This window comes from Neopelma chrysocephalum, unplaced genomic scaffold (assembly GCF_003984885.1).
Source record: "Neopelma chrysocephalum unplaced genomic scaffold, ASM398488v2 Primary Assembly neopelma1_86, whole genome shotgun sequence".
Lineage (NCBI taxonomy): Eukaryota > Metazoa > Chordata > Aves > Passeriformes > Pipridae > Neopelma > Neopelma chrysocephalum.
Genome location: NW_020897748.1, coordinates 2,126,946 through 2,144,560, shown reverse-complemented (window position 1 = coordinate 2,144,560; position 17,615 = coordinate 2,126,946). Strand labels below are relative to the sequence as shown.

General features: G+C 37.6%; 1 protein-coding gene across 50 annotated transcripts in view; it reads left to right on the top strand.

Annotated features, from left to right (window-relative positions):
- The window catches only part of RIMS2 (regulating synaptic membrane exocytosis 2), a 457,577-nt gene that overhangs the window by 370,864 nt on the left and 69,098 nt on the right, over positions 1–17,615 (top strand). For 27 of the 50 annotated variants that reach the window (XM_027692407.1, XM_027692403.1, XM_027692405.1 and 24 more), the window contains 2 exons: positions 9,419–9,591; positions 10,616–10,864. The exons of 9 other annotated variants lie outside the window; for them this stretch is intronic. In XM_027692407.1, coding sequence (XP_027548208.1) covers positions 9,419–9,591; positions 10,616–10,864 — 422 coding nt within the window. The remainder of the gene's footprint in view (positions 1–9,418; positions 9,592–10,615; positions 10,865–17,615) is intronic. 14 more of the 50 variants (XM_027692419.1, XM_027692442.1, XM_027692443.1 and 11 more) reach the window with 1 other exon arrangement.

Below are 17,615 nucleotides of genomic sequence, written 5' to 3'. Positions count from 1 at the left end.
TAAGAAAAGATGGTTGCCTTACTATTTTTTTTTTTGCTTGTTTTTGTTTTCAAACACCGAAAACAAATTACGGAAATGCAATTTTAAATCCAGGTTGATGCATAAAAAATATGCATAAAATGCATATTGTTTGATTTCCTATCTTGCATTTGCAAAGTAACATCTCAAAGAAACCCAAACAGGGTAGAACAATCAGAGACACTAGATGATTTTTTAAAACAGAAATCCTGCCTTGTTACTCTCTTTGAAAAATAAGCTGTTGACTGGATGGCAGGACTGTATGAAGTGCAAGAGATTTTAAGAGCAGCGGTAACAGAAACGACATGTGAATCACTTAAAGAACATAAATACAGGAAGCATGCCTTGATTCAGTTTATCCAATGTAAGTAGGGTGTACTAGAGTTGGAAGACCAAAAAGGAGCAGAAAAAGAAGAGTTATCACTGAAATTGAACCCACTGAACAAGTGAGTTAACTGAAGGTTCACCAATTAGTCCGACAAACATGAGGAAGTTCACCAGGAAATAAAGCACTGGAGATACCGTTAAATGCAATTGCACAGTAAATTGTGAAGCCCTGGACACCTGTGTTTTTATAACCACCCTGACTTGAACAGCTCATGCTTTTGACATGAACAGTGTCCATGATGATGCATCTTCAGGAGATTTGACGTAGTGTTCTGGATTACTAAAGGATAGCTGATCTCTATTTTAAATACGTTTTCTTCCTTCTATATGACAGCCAAGAAGTTATGTATGGCAATCAAAAAGATGATGGGGAGTTTGTGAGGTACATTTAAGTTTATTACCTGCCATCACATAGCCAGACTGTGGATCCATTTCACTAAAGTGGAACTTGGTGGCTGACTTTGCCGTGTTTTAAATAGCAGTTAAAATTCAGGAGGTGATCAGCAGTATGAAAGGGAGCTTGGATGGCGAATGTTTCAAATAAACCTTAGAAAGAGCTTTGTTTTATTTTCCATTTTGTATGCTTTCCTAAATTACTTTAATATCGGAAAAGGGGGACTTTTTGTTGGATATCCTTCTACTCTTAATTCTCATTAAAGACTTCTTCTTTTGAAGCTTTTCTTTATTTGCCTTCCCTATGTAGACTCATATTTCTTCAAGATCTTTGCCTTTTTCAAACACTTTTGGGAATATTCTGGCTACAGGAAGGCATTCTGTGATTCTCCTATAACTTGTTAAGGCATGTTAGAATCATCAGATCTTGTAGTAAGGTGAAGTCCATCCACAGGACACATAAGATTTTCTATTCCTTCCAGTTTATATAGTCAATTATAGTTGTTTTGCCCTAGCTGTATGTTATACCTGGATTTTGCTTTTGTCTGTCAGAATCAACTAGAACCATGGAAAAGATTGTCTTACTTTACTATTCAAGCTGTGACAACTCTTCTTAAAAATCTCAGTTACTTACCTTGATAAATAATAGAAAGTAGTTATCTTCATTTTTAAAGGTGTCAAGTTATGTCGTACATGAGGCGTACCACCAAAGGACTCAGTGGTGTAGTCTCTTGGTACTATGAAATGTCATGTCCTGGTGTTCTGTTTCAATTATTTGATGATTTGATGTAGAAGCTCTCTCTATAAGTAGTGACTTTAAGCTAGCTTTTGATGAGAAATTATGAGACACCTGCTAGGTCAGTATAAACTGTATATTTTCACTCAATGTGTAACACATCTTGGATTGCCCTTTAAGAATTTTTGAGGTGATGCTTATAACTATTCCTCTGTTAGTTTACTTATCTTCATCTTAAACAAGAGGTTTTCCCTCACCGTGTATTTAATAGAGGACATGGGATTTTAAACAATGTCAATGTGATTTTGAACAGTCTTTAGAATAATGTGGTAACTGTATATATTGCAGCAGAAAGTTTGCCATGCTCTCTCCTTTCAAAATTTTTAAAATTTGGTCCTGAGGTAAAGTAAGATTAAATAATAATACCTAGTTCCCTAGACTGAATGAAGCTATCTTTGTGAATTAATTCTGCATTAATAACAGCTTGATTTCAGTGCAGATGCTAGTGCAGTTGAAATTAGAGGTTGCCTTATCTTCCAAAAGTCATATTGTATGAAAAAGAACATCAGAATAAAAGACTATCTAGTGACATATGACAGTTTTGAAACCGACTGCAGGAACATGGGTTTTTTTTGTAGGAAGAGAAACTTTGACAGGCTAATTCTCAAGCTCACTTAATGACGCAAATGCCCAAGAGCTGCCTTACTGCTTCCTAATTTACCAAATATTTACAGGTTCTGTAAGTTCTCTTGATGTAATGTCAGAATATTTTCTAGTGCTCTCCTATATTTATTTAATATGTGCACATTAGGAGTCCTTAAAAAAAAGTCACCATATGCCAGCATATGTGAAGCGCATGATTTTTTGTCTTTTGATTTGACTTGCCTCCAGACTACTTTCCTCTAGATTTCCAGTTCTCATGGTACATAGACATGATACATTGCTGGCTTCTGCATTACTGCTGCACTTGCAGTTTCTTCTTCAACTCCTGGATCACCCTGACCCATGGGATGACAAACTAATTTGGGTTGGAGGGCACCTCTGGAACTGTATCTTGCAAGCCCTAGCAGGGGTTGGAAGTAAGGTCAGCTGTGTGATCAGTACAGGTTGCTCAGGGCTTTACCCAGTAAGGTCTTGAAAACATTCTAGGAAACTGCACAACTTCTCTGGGCAACTTGATCCATTGCTTCACTGTACCTGTTGTAAAAATGTGCGTACTTACACCGGTTAGAGCTGCTTGTGAATGGCTCTGTCTTTTTTACATCCTCCCCTGTATGATCTGATAAACTGCTTTTAGATACTCCTATAGCCATCACTTCTCGAGGCAGAACAAGCCCAACTCCCTCAGCCATCTTAGTGGCCTTCCGATAAACTCAATCTAGTTTATTGATGTTCTTATTGTACTTTGGGCCTCAAAACTGGTTTACAGTATTGTAGATGTGAGCTAATGACTGCTGAGTAATCACTCTTGATCTACTCATTATATTCAAGTCAGTATAACCAAGGCTGCCCTCTTTGCTGTCAAGGCCCACTGCTGACTCAATCTATTTTATTGTTCAGTTTTCCTTCACTAATTTAGCAGTAGGATGCTGTTTGCAACATGGCTTAATCCCGTAGTGAAATCAAGTTTTAGGAACTCCTTTGTACGACTGCATATGTGAGCACTTGTTAGTGAAATGGATAAAATAGATGGCACATAACCACAAAGATGTGAGAACTTTTGAAGTAGGCTCTTTTCACATGTTCAGTAAAAATATGGATATTCATTTTTGCTGATATGTCAGTTGGTGGCCTAACTTTACTGTAAATTATGATGGTTTAGAAGGTGGGTTTTGCAAATCAGGTTTTGGAAAACATTCAGTTCTTTTTATCCAAGTTAGAAGTGGACTGGAATGTTCTGACTAATGAGGAAAAAAATTATGTATGATAAGGAATGGGAGTGAGGGATGGATGTATAGAGAGTCACTGTACATCCAGCTAGATTTACTGGTCCAGGCACTGTACTGCTCTTAATTAAAAACTTCATATGTAGCTCTCTCTTTTATATTTATGCCAAGAGTACAGTAGAACCAGGCTCAGGAGATCAAAGGGTGTTTAATACAAAGTAAGAACTGACTGAGAGTTGGAACAGTTCTGGAGAACAGAGTTGCAGCACTGCCAATGGGACTCATCAGAAGCAAAATATAGGGTTAAAGAAGCATGACCCAAGATTTAAAAATAAAAAGAAGGAAGATGGGATAGGATACAGGACTACAAAGCAGAAGCCAGGATCAGCAGTCAAGAATGAGTCTAAGGTAGAACTGACTGTAACTCCATGTTGAATAGCTCAAGGCAACTGTGAAGCTCATTATATGCCTAACACAAGAGCAGTTCAAGAATTAATCTCTTCAGGGACAGTCCTTATAACTCCCAGGGGACACCTGTATGCCATGTGATAGCTAGGCCTGGCAGAGGCAGACCTGGCTAGCTGTATCTCAAGTGCCTTTATGGATCTTGACAAGAGTGACAAATGTAAGCACAGATTATTGAGTTAGCTAAGGATGCATTACATGCAAGGGCAAATTCATCATAGCCTTCATCTTGGTTTGTGTGTATGCAAACTGCAGATGAACATATATTCTCTCTGTGTATTCATTTGTATATGGTATTTTGTAAAAATTTCTCCAAATGTTTTGCTTTATGTAAATGTAATGTTATTGTTGCAATTATTACTAAGTATTTGCTTTTCCTTTTAATGGCAGACTTCATTAGGCAGCCATTAACAAAGGTTTTAGAAAGAATCAAACAATCAAATAACATTCATTGAAATGATATGTGGTAACTAAAATTTGCAATGCCTTTAGAGGCTGTGAACTTGCACCAAAAGCTACATTTGAAACTACAGAACATTTCATACAATTGCTGTGCTCTGGCTGTTCGAGAGCTTTTGTCAGTGAGGCAAAGAACTATTGAAATAGTCCAGAATGCTTTTTTAATATTCTGGTAGCAGCACAATGGACAATTGTCTGAAACATCTTCCCAACATTTTCATCGGTAAAAACATTGACCAGATTGGCATGTCCCTATGTAAATGCTAGCAAATACAAACTGATGAGTAGACTATTAAAAAAAAAAAAAAAAAGATAATGAGATAGAAACATGGTTAGAAATCACTGACAATTTCAATTGCCTGGACAACTGCATGACTATATGGTCCAAGATGGAAGATTGGTCACAATACATTAAAGCAACATGAAACACTTTAAAACTTCCTTTGAATTAGAAGTTCCAAAACAGTTTCTTTGCAGAAATAAGAGCATCAGTATCAGAGGAACTGTTGCTCTATGTGGCTTTTCAGCCACATCGACGTATTGATAGTTCACCAAGAGGTAAAAATGTTTGCGAGGGTTGTTGTATAAGGAAGCAGAGCAGGTATTTGCTTTTCAGCTTTAATAAATATGAATTCATCACTACAGAACAATAATCTCTTGCAGTGAAAAGATATAGGCACTAACACCTAACTATCCTTTTGTTAAGGTCTCCAGCTGATTATTTTACTAATGCAGAGGAAAATGATCTTGGAAACTTTAGAACTTGTTTCATAGAATCCATAATAATGCAATTTTTCTCATTCTTTAACATGGCAAAATACAACAAAATCATTTTACTATTAAAAATACAAAAGCATTTTTTAATCAACCCCTCTGCTTGCAGCAGACTTCCTATTGTTGAAACAGCTTGAAGACTCTGAGTATTGTTACTGCTTTATGGGTCATAAAGTCCAGAATGCTGCCTATATTGTATGAGTCTTGATTGAGTTGGAAATGAAAATTTAACCTTATTCCAGCAAAAGAGGCATATATTTCCAGCATGAGGAAAGTCAGGAGATAATTTTCCTACTGCTGTGGCTAGTATTTAGAAGACAAAAAAGAATGTGAAAGAAACTTTTTAATTAGCCTACATAATGGGCAGGTACATGTCAACACAACCTCCTGATCGTCCATACCAGGGGAGCTATGGAGCTGCCTTATTGTCCATGTTTTCTCCTGAGGGAAATGGGAGCACACAGGACAGCTGCTGCAGCTGATGATCCAAATCTGTGGCCATGCTGCAGCCGGAATCCAGCCATGGAGGCTGCAGTTCCCTGACTGTGTGCATTCAGATGGCACAAACCCTACATCACAGAATGTAGGGATGGCAGTGGAGAGGGATGGTATCAGTGTTTCAGGTATAATAGGTGGATGGCATTTGGTCAAAAATTACATTTTCAGTCCAATAGTTGATCTTCTCATACAGTTGGTGACATTTAGGAAAAAAAAAGTGAAATTTGCAGAAAGAAAGAAAGGAAGTATGTGAAATATATGAAGATGTGATGCCTTGGGACAACTTTAGCCACACAAATACTGAAAAAGCAATAGCACAAAACTGAATAAATTGCTGCATTCTACGGTCAGAGTATACGACATGAAAGAACTGAATACTTTTTAAAAATCAATTTTTGCACAATGGAAATGCCATTTTACTTTTGAGGCAGGCAGCAAAAGAGCACTTCAGAAACTGCCGTATATAGAATTGCAATTTAAGAAACAGATGCAAAACTGAAATGCCAGCATGGCTTCTGTCAGAGAAGCAGTATGGTTCCCTTAGTCTTCTGTGCTGCAGTTATTGAAACACTAATATGCAATACACTACTGTAATCCATTTCCTAAACAAAATTAAGTCAGACATAAGGTCAAAAGTAGACCTTATCAGCAGAATAAAGAGCAATTTGGAGCAGAATTAATGAATGAATATGAGATATCTGAGCTTCGTCCAACAAGAAAGACAATTTAATTTCACTTTACTAGATGTTACTGTGGTAGGCAGCTAGTAGATGCCAAGACTGTAACTCAGACAATGGATAAATAAAATCTTAAAAAAATATTGTATATTCAGATATTCAGATTTAATGAAAGGTACAATTATACTTGCCAGTTTTCAATGTAAAATATCTTGAAGCTGTAAGGGTCACATGATATTTCTGTACCATGTGATCCAATTAAAAACATTTACTCTACATACAACTGAGAAAAAAGAGACGAGGTAATGATTTGATGATCTTTTTTCACATGATATTTCTGAAATTATTTGCCTTTAAGTGCTTTTCTTGCCAAAGCAATTTTCAATCTTTACTGTATATTACTAGATTATTACTCTTACATTGGCTTTAAAAAAAAAACAACCAAACAACCAAACCATTATAAGTTTGTTTTATTTATGGATAAGTCTGATTTGTTATATGCAGCACATTGCTATGAAAAGTGTATTTTAAGAACTGATGTTCTCCGGGTGTGGAAATGAAACAGAGAAAATCAAAACCATAGGTTTTTGAAACTTTATGTACTGCAGAGTGACTCTGTAGAATAACTTTGTGGAATGCTGATACAGTTTGCCACTTCATGTTGCTTGCATTTATTTCATTCAGAAAGGCTCATTTCCATAGACTGCTGGGCAAGCTCAGTGTGGGATCTGCAGGCTGAGGTCTGTTATTCTATGAATCATCACAAGTAATTATCTATCCCCTAATTGCAACAATTCCATCAATGATTTACGTCTGACACTGTGGCCCATCTTACTTCCCCAAAGGAGAGCCACGCTAGGCCGTGCTGGTGATGTGCTTGGCCTGGGGTCAGTAACCACTGTCAGTACGACAGATGTTCATACAGGCATTTACATCTTGGCTGTACATTAGCTTGGTGGGAGCCAGTGGCAGTGTATCCTTTTCAGCCAAGGGCTTGGGATGACAATTACATCCAGTGCTGGAGGCCCGAGGGCAGCTCTGCGTTGTCTTTCAATAGTGTGTGGTGGTAGCCCAGTACACCGGACTGTACTTCCCAGTCTTGGTAGCTTTAGGCTAAGTCAATGCAAACCGCATTCACAACTTTGTCTTCAGTCCAAAATGATAACAGGGAAGGTTAGGTAGGGGGAATGGGATAGCTACAATCAGTATATGCACATTTAACTTAGCATAATTATTTTTTTCTTCTCTGAAGGGCTATGTAGCTCTTTTAAAAGGACTTGCTGAAAAAGAACTCTGCTTTTATTCTGATATAATGTTCAACTATCTCTGATGATCAGGATAGCTGTTTAACCATTGCTTTTATGTTCCCAGATGAATATATCAGTTATAATATGTACTGTATCCTTTATCAAGTAAATGGCATCAATAAAACCAGTCAGTAAATATTAAAACTTTTGAACGTTATAATCACAAAGATGCTCTGTGAGTTTATGGGTGGCTAAGTACACTTTCACATATAAAGGTTGGGGAGGACTTGAGTGCTTGTTGAGGAACACAAATACCATAAGTTAGTACAGATCAGGAAAACAGCTGCAGAATGTAAAACCGTTTTCGTAAGTGTGGAGTTCAGGCTGTGCTTGGTCACTTTCTGCAGTGGGGGTACAGTCTAACCTGCATGAGCATTTTTTCTTGTTTTTATTTAATTTCCCTGTCTTGAAATGAGCAAAATAATTTACTAGTTCTAAGTGTAAAAATAATTTATGATGAATAGGCACTGAAATGTTATTCTGAAATGCAATTTAGATACTGCACAATCTTTCAGAATATTTCCCAGTTTAACATTCCTTGTAAGAGAAAAGAAACAAATTTTCTGTGTACTTCATGGAAGACAGTTCTCAAACTATAAAAAAGCACCGAATTTCATAGCCAAACCTTGTCTTCTGCAGTACTACACAGATCTTCCACTTTTATTTTCTCCATATGGCTGAGAATGATGTTGCTACCCCCAAAATTTCAACAAGCCACTGATGTGTTAGGCACATTATTTTCTCCCCTTGTTTTCTATCAGTCCTGTCTGTTCTGCTCTTCATATATTTTCATAGTGTCTTATTTCTAAGCAATTACCTGGTGTTCATTGACAATTCATGTTGCAGTACTATTTTTCTGAAAAGATTATCAGTAGTAACCCATCAGATTTCTGTATACACAGACATGTCTGTATATGTAGAGGAGAGGGAAAAATATCTTTCTGCTATTTATTATATTTGTATATGGTGCAGTGCAGAGTGGCACACACTTAACATTAATTTAGAGCTAATGTGTAAGAAGGACAAATAGCCATCATATTTTGTTCAGATCTAACCTGAATACCACTGCACAATACTGTACGTTGTGTGGGCTTACTGCTGATCACCAGTCACCTGACAGTTCTGTGTTTGGTATTTACTGTTAATAAGCTCAAATACCTTTGTAATCCTTTAGTTTCTGAGGCACATGTACATTTTCCCTACAAATTATCTCTAGTCCTGTCCCATCTTTTCAGGTTTCCCAGCACAGCAGTTCAGTTTGCACAGCTACAACATTGCTATGTCTTTTGATTTGATATTCTCATCTACCTATTTACTTGGAAAAAAAAAATTAACATTTGTCAATTAGAAGTTCGTGTCAACAGGCTAGGCCCCAAAAGAGACACGTACTCTATAGATAGCATGCAGCACATTCTGTCTTGTGCTTAATCTTTCATGAGCTCAGTAATCACAGGCAAGTCACTGATCTCTCTGCTTTCCTTTCTGCACTGGTGAAACAGTTGTGGTAAGAATATTCTATGATGGTTTAGATGTCTTTGCTAAGCTTTGTGAAACTTTTGAATGTGCTGAAAGTTTTGTACAAGTCACTCTATGGTTGAACCTGAGGAGCTAATAACTTGAATGGGATAGCAAAGCAGAGTAAAATTAATAGAAACCAAGACATAACTTATATTCTGTATCAGTTAAAAACTTCATTGTGAAAGTTCAGGCAATGTAGTGACCAAGGCAGTTTAGATAGCATCAGGGACCAGCTCCACAGCTGATTTGTGGTAGCGTATCACTGACAACATCTGTATCTTTGTCCCTTCCCTCTTGCAGTATCGGTCAGGGCGGGATCCTCATCGAGGCTCAGACAATGTTTCCAATAAGTCTTCTGACAGCGATGTCAGCGATGTCTCCGCTGTGTCACGGACAAGCAGCGCTTCACGTTTCAGCAGCACAAGCTACATGTCCGTCCAGTCAGAGCGTCTAAGAGGAAACAAGAAAATAAGGTGAGCACAATGAGCTGTAGTGCCAGCTACAGCTGTGTAATTTGTGTTGATATGTGTATTTGAAATTAACATTTTGCCTAGAATGAAATTTGCAGGGAATTTCCAAAATACTGGTTTAAACTTCTTTTGCATTTTATGCTTTTTGAAGTCTTCATGGTATTTTGTTTCTAGCCAAGTTTTGTCATCTTGAGTTATGTAACATACACTAAAATAACAAACATATGCTATCAGCAAGCATTAGACACACTTAGATTTGCACTTTCTGAAAACCATTTTGTAAAATAATATGGCTGAAAAGACAGTTTAACTGGAAAATTTGTGCCAGCAGAGGTATCTTATTTTCCTTTTAAACAGAGCTGCTGAACTTTTATAGATGTATTATTTAATATCTACACAGACCTGTTCAATTTATTTAATACTTACACTAATCCAATTTAGGTGTGCGCTATTGGTGTACAACCATTGGACTGCTCTTCAACAAGACACACATTTTGTATCTGTGACCAAACCACAGCATTTTCTTTGCCTGCACCTTGCGTGCACTCACAGGAGCTTTGGCTTTCATTTGGTGCACAAATGAAAGATAATTTTTCTCAAAGGTGCAACCCACCTCCATCACCTATATTAATTCTCAAAAAATTGCCCTCTTGAGAGAAATGGTGTGTTTGAAAAAATTGTTTAAGCATCTGCTTATATGAGCCTTGTTAGGACCATATTGTTTCTTTCACACAGTTCTGTATACATTTCTAAATGTGATGTGTTGCCATGCTTATTTGTGTTGCTTATTTGAAGAAGGGCTTACTTTCTCCTAGGAAAATGTTCCCAGAGCCTAGAAGGATCTCTAGTTTAGGCTGAACTCTTAGCCAGCATGATTTACCTTATGACTGTTTCCATCCTTTAGTTTTTATTTCATTTCTTTTGCATTTCCTTTTTTCATGCATGCTCTTCTCCATGACCTTAACTTTAATTTATTGTTTTCTTTTTTTTCTTTTTGCATGCCTTTTTCAATTTTTGTTGACCTCAGAAGGACGAGGGATATAGAGGGAAAAAAAGAGGGAGGGCTGGAAGGGGATGAACAAGATGAAGTATTTCCTGAGGAGGAAGAAAAAGTGGAGGAGGAGGACGAGGAGGCAAAAGCAAAGGAGCAAGAAATTAATGAAAAAGGGGAAGGGCAAGAGGTGACAGAAAACTGTGATAAGGAGGAGATCAAAGAATCAGGGCACGATGAAAAAGCTCAAGAAGACCAAGCTGAGGAAGGGAAAGAGGATGACAGGTAAAATATACTTCTGTTTCTATAGACCTATTTTTCTGCCTCCAAGACCCTATTTGTCTTCCCTTTTTATTCCTTTTGCTTGCTTATTGCCTGTGCTCTCCGCAGTTTTTTTTTTGTTTTGTTTTGCTTTCTGTCATGATGCTTTCATATTTAATCAAGTTTCACTCTCAACTTCAACGAGCTTGTTATGCATACCAAATGATGCAGCACGCCAACCTGACTCATTAATATGCATGCAACTACAGCATACTATTTTTTAAATTGGTTTAGACCACAGTTTGGGTTTGACTATAATAAACAGTAGGAATTGTAGAATTCCTTATTGTATTTCATACTTGAATTATCATTTCAGGGAAATATCAAAATTACTTTCATTTATGGCCATACTAAAGAAGACAATATAGATTTTTAATTTTTTTTACTAATCCTCTTTGGATAGGTTGATAAACTGTGCATAATGATTGGCAATCAGTGTCAAAGCAGAGTCTTCCTATTTTCTTTCATTTGTTCACTGTGAGTAAGAGTCAAGCATTGCTGTATGGTGGAGTGGTCATGCACCTCTGCTGCTGATTGTATCCAGAAACATTTCAGCACAACTGGCTCTGGTTTTCTCAGATAATATTCTAGAATTATACATTTTACAATGAATCCTTAAAACCATATACATTTATGACATTTTGTATTGCAAAATCCAGGTAAATTGCATTGAGAGAAATACAATATTCCTTCTTTATTAATTAGCAAAAAATGAGTTTCAGATTTGATGAATATTCTTGAACCCCTTCTCACACAAGAATGGCAGAAAATCTCAGAAAAATATACTTTCTTTTATCTTGCCAATTCTAAACTACCTCTAAATAACTTATGCCTGTAAAACTCTGCTCATACATTAGGGTAAGCACAGAGCACTCTATAGAAATCCACTCTCTTTCTTTGCTACCAGCTTACATGTGTACATGCGGGGGCTGCTCCTAATCACTTCATCATCAAAAATTACCTTGTTCAGGATAACTCATACCTCTTGATATTACTGTTCTTATATACTTTATGAGTAATGGTAATAGTCACACTAAGGTCTTCAATCTGCCGAGATCATAGTTGGGTTCAGTGTAACTCAAATGACCATGAAGACAGATACCCATCACGATTCATCCCATGACTATTTTAAAGAGTACCTCACCACAGTGAACTGCATTAACTTTTGGAGCACTGCAGCACATTAAATAAATTAATCTTTTTTGGCAGAAGTAGCTGCAGCATCAGATTTTTCCTTCATTAAACCTTGTAAAACTAAACCTTGGCATATGGTTGACCTATAGGGAAATCATAATTGCATTCCTTCTTGGCAACACATGTTGTTTCTGTTAGTAAACAGAAAGCACCACTCAAGCTTTGCTGTTGAGTATTCAATATTCACAGTTCCCTGACATTATTTCTTATTCCAGCTCCCTGATGATGTCAGGGACAAAAAATAATAATTAACAATTTTTACTGCAGGTGATCTGTTTAAGACTTCCCTAAATCTTAACCTCCATTTTTTTAAATATCAATCCTAAGCATTAATTCTGATACTCACAATAGTTTTGTTTTATCATGTGAATACATAGCAATTATAATCACAGAGCACAATTTCACTGTTGAAATACTGTAGAAAAACACAATCTCTGTTCCAAGCACATAGAGTCTATATCATGAAGTAACGTATGAGTTCAAAAGGGGAAGCACAGAAGAACTAAGAGATGTTCCACATGACAGAAGATAGTTACAGCACTAGGTTAGGGACGTCTTGACAATAGAGAATGCTAAGGGGAGATTTGACCGAAGAAAACAAGATGGCTTTGTGAATGTTTCCAGAGAGGTCTTTTCAAGCATTCTGGGCAATGAGGAGAAAACATGAGGTGCTTACTAAAAATATACCAAGTGGATGATGGGGCAAGTCTGATGAGCAGCAGGAGCTGATCTTTCAGTCTTGAATGAGAGAAAATAAATATGACAAGAAACAAATGTTAAAATACTGGGAAAAAAGATGAATTATGTAGAACTGGATAAAAGAGAGTGTAACTTTTACTGATGTATGGAGAAAGATGGCACAGCCAAATAGGAAGGCTATGAGACTTAATCTTTCTGCCACTATCCTAGAAGGGGTTATTGGATAAATTGTCAGGGCTGGAGAAAAGAACTGCAGTAGCTGTCATTTGAAGTGGTGAGAATGGACAAAGCAATTATCTGTGTGGGTGGGCAGAAAGGGTAGAGATGTGAAATGTAAAGCATGTGCAAGTCACAAAGTTTTGCTGTGTATTGTAAGGAACCAGTAACATCCCATGTGAAGAAAGGAAATGAATGCTAAAGGACAGTAGAAGGACTAGAGCTGATTAAGTAGGAAGATGACACAATCAAGATAGGAGAATTTGTAGTGGAAAAAGTCATCTGGGATGTAATTTTGCGGAGTCGCTTAAAGATTCAAGAAACAGAGTGCAGGATATAGCTTTAAGTAATGTATTTCTTCAGATACAAAACCCTCCTAATGCTTCATGCTCTTTATTCCCCTTCCATTGTTAGGTATAAAGATTAATTTCAAATCCACTTTTTATTTCTTTTTTTGTATCATTCAATAAAAAAAAATCTTTAAAAATTTAATTTGTAGGTTTAAAAACTGATTCCTGGTGCATATTTCTTCCTTAGTTTTTCATTAAAATTTAATGTTAGTATTGCAGGTTTTATGGGCCTTCCACTGTGATTGCAGCTATTATCCTTTAAATGCAGTGTTTTGTAAAGCTGGAAGAAAAAGCATGTCAATTCAATTTGGGCAAGCTCCTTCACAGGGGTGGAAGCAATATTCTGCTAAAAATATCAAAAACTGTGCAAAAGACAACATCAAGAATCCATTTTCAACGTATATGGTTGGTTTCAGAATGATTCCAATTATTGCTTTAACTGTACTACTGCATGAAAGAAGTTAATTGTGCCTAACCTTTCTAGCAAAAAAGGCTGTATGTTTGAAGAGAAAACTGCAGCCTGAGACTCTTTCCCCACTGCATGATCGGTCTTTTAGCAAAATAGCTAAAATACATGTAGTCTGTGCTCCCAATAGCTATAGATAAAAATATAGATAAATCGATAAATACATAAAGTTCACACACTGTCATTTCTACCATGGAGGGGGAGAGAACTTGGGCCCAGCTATGTCAGTGTTCTTGTAATTTTTCAGGGGAAAGCAGGTCAGCATGCAGTGTCCTGCATCTCTCAACCAAATGTGTTGGTCTAACAATTTTTTCATCATTACAACAAAGTGACCTTGCCATTCCTGGGATGAGAATGGCAGGTTGCAGTGCAATACTCACCAGCTCTTTTCAGGTGCAAAACATTCCATTAGTCAGGCAATTTGGGGTGGATATCACGCACTGGGTCCTTGAACAAAATCCAGCAACTTTATCTTGTATCTCTCTAACATAACTCTTCTGCATACTTATGACTAGATTGCCAGTCTGTGTATCTAAAATAAAAGGACCTAAAATAAAGATTTTTTCAGTAAGATTTTGTTAGTGTTATTGGGCTGAGTAGAGTCTGTTAGGAGTTTATGACAAATTCTTGCCCCATTTGAAGCATAGATTCAAAGCCACTACTTTTTATGCAAGCTTTTTAACTTTAGTATTCTACAGCAAGGCAAATCTCCAAAAGCTATAAATTCATATAGCTACTGAGTCTCTACCAGCACACATGGTCAATAATTTGACCATTTTTTTTTACATTTTCATAGATGACATGCAGAAGAAAATTAACTATAACTTCTGGAGAAATATTATGGAAAAGTATGCAAAAGATCAATGGTTAAGAAAGGAATTCTATGAATTCATATATTTGTTGTGAAATCTTTACAGAGAATTGAATACAAATAATTTAAGAAATCTAGCAAAGTCAGCTGTTTCTCAGTTATTTGTCACCATCTATCAAGCCCTTGGAGACCTTTTTTTTCTGTTACTTTGGAGTAATTACAAAACATATATAGGCTTTTTTGCAGCTAGTAAACTCATTTTGATTCACTGGGAAGTAATGAATTTGGAAGTACACATTATTAACAGGTGAACATTAAAAATAGCTCATTTGAAACAGTCTGCAGCTTTGATATGTGGTGCCCAGCAGGGAACTCAGACATTTTTTCTTTGACAGAAATGCAATGTCATTGAGACTGCTTGCCTTTCCTTGAAATGCAGCCTGCACTTTAACTCTGTTGAACCATTTCTGACCTGTGATCCATAAAGAACTGATGAGCTCCTGTTTCTAAACGTTTTTTAAAAACAGTGCATCCGTAGTCAAAAAAAACCCCAATACAAACCCAACAAAAACAGGCATTCATTTTCTGAAAATATTTAAAACTAGATTGAACAATAAGTTCTTCAATAGACATATTGTTTAACCTTTATTTGTACAGAATTGAGCACAACAGGTCTGTGGACAAGAATGGCAACAGCAATGATAAAAGTAGGTAGAAACTTAAAAAAACAAGGAATTGATATTGAAGATCATGAGGCTTTTGTTTCTTTGCTATTATGATTCTGTGGTTCTGTCTTATTGATGTATGTTTTCACTCTTTTAACCTGAGTATTATTTTAATAGAAAAGTGACAAAATTCTGTAAAATTATTATATATTCTTCCAAATGTACTTTATTAAAAATAATTAATAAGCTTATCACTTAGCTTTCTAAGAAACAAACATAAACTTCTTCATGTTACTTCATAGAAGTATTTCTAAAATGTAGTCACCGTTTTTGTGCAATTGCCTTTGAAAGACATTGCCAGACCCATCAGGCAAGTATTGTATTTGAAATAAGGATAAGAGTCCCAGTGGTGTTCTTACTATTGTGTACTTGCTAGCTATGGTAAGATGATCCTCCAGTGGTTTGCCATTGCCCATATATTTGATTTTAATGTTGTTTGACCGAGCATCTGAACATTCTCAGTAAAAACACTGTACCTGTGTGGTGTTCACACTCTTGTTAAAGTCCATAAGGTGCTACCTAAGCAAGCTGAGAGATCTGTCATTAGGTGACCCCTAGTAGGAAATAAAATTTCCTTACAAATACCACTGGGAGACATAACATGAGCACAATTCCTATGGAGGTCCAAGGTAAACAAGAGGCAAGTTGCTCCAAATTGGCATGCTTTGCAAAGTACACATTGCCTCAGCAGGGAGATCTGGTCACAGACCTCTCTTCCCCAGCTCAGAAAAACTGTCTCTTGTTCAGAAAGATGTAAGACACCTTTCTGCACAATGTTTTCTTTTTATGATGGTCTTAAGTTTTCTGAATGCTTTTATAATTTCCCCCAGAGACCAAAAGTGACTCAAAGTCATTTTGTCAAACTAACAGAAGTCAGCCAGGCAAGATCATGATGTCCCAGATAATGTCTCTTTGGTTGAGGTAATTATGGCTTCAGAGCTCTTGCTCGTCTCTTTAGTTCTTAGTCCCAGAAGATCAATTCAGAGATATGCTATGGGTTTGGGAGATGTTAGCAGTGCCTATGCTGACCCTGATTTTTCAGAGTCCTCAAGCAACCTGAATTTACAAGGAATGAAGGAAATGTCAGAGTTATTTTGTTCTTTAGACAGCCAGTACCACACATATGCACATAAGCATTAAAACAAGCATGAGCATATTCACTTTGTGCAGTACTAATCAAAACAATACAGTCTCTCATGAGTGAAGTATGGATGCAGCTGTAGTGAAATCCATACTGCTTAAAGCAATTTATTTAAATAAAACCCTTTCAGGACATCTGGCTCTTCCCTGTGTATCATGTGATTTTTTTTGTTTGTTTGCAATCACACAACACTTATGGGATGGACAAGGGATCAGACCCAGCTAGCATGGGTTTAGGAAAGGCAGGTCCTGTCTGACAAACCTGATCTCCTTTTATGATCAGGTGACCTGCCTGGTGGATGAGGGGAAAGCTGTGGATGTGGTCTATCCGGACTTCAGCAAAGCCTTTGAAGTCTTCCATAGAATTCTCCTGAGAAAGCTGGCAGCCCATGGCTTGGACAGGGGCACTCTCTACTGGGTTAAGAAATGGCTGGATGGCCGGGCCCAGAGAGTGGTGGTGAACGGGGCTGCATCCAGTTGGCAGCTGCTCACTAGTAGTGTCCCCCAGGGATCAGTGTTGGACCCAATTCTGTTTAATATCTTTACTGATGATCTGGATGAGGGAATTGAGTGCACCATTACTAAATTTGCAGTTGACACCAAGTTGCGGGGGAGTGTTCATCTGCTGGAAGGCAGGAGGGCTCCTCAGAGGGACCTGGACAAACTGGAGAGATGGTCTGATTCCAACGGGATGAGGTTCAACAAGGCCAAGTGCCGGGTCCCGCACTTTGGACACAACAACCCCATGCAGTGCTACAGACTGGAGACAGAGTGGCTGGAGAGCAGCCAGACAGAGAGGGACCTGGGAGTTTGGATTGACAGGAAGGTGGACATGAGCCAGCAGTGTGCCCAGGTGGCCAACAAGGCCAATGGATCCTGGCCTGTATCAGGAACAGCGTGGCCATTAGGACCAGGGAAGTGATTCTGCCCCTGTACTCAGTGCTGGTGAGGCCACACTTGGAGCACTGTGTCCAATTCTGGGCCCCTCAGTTCAGGAAGGACATTGAGGTGCTGGAGCAGGTCCAGGGAAGAGCAACGAGGCTGGTGAAGGGACTGGAGCACAAGTCCTGTGAGGAGAGGCTGAGGGAGCTGGGGTTGTTCAGCCTGGAGAAGA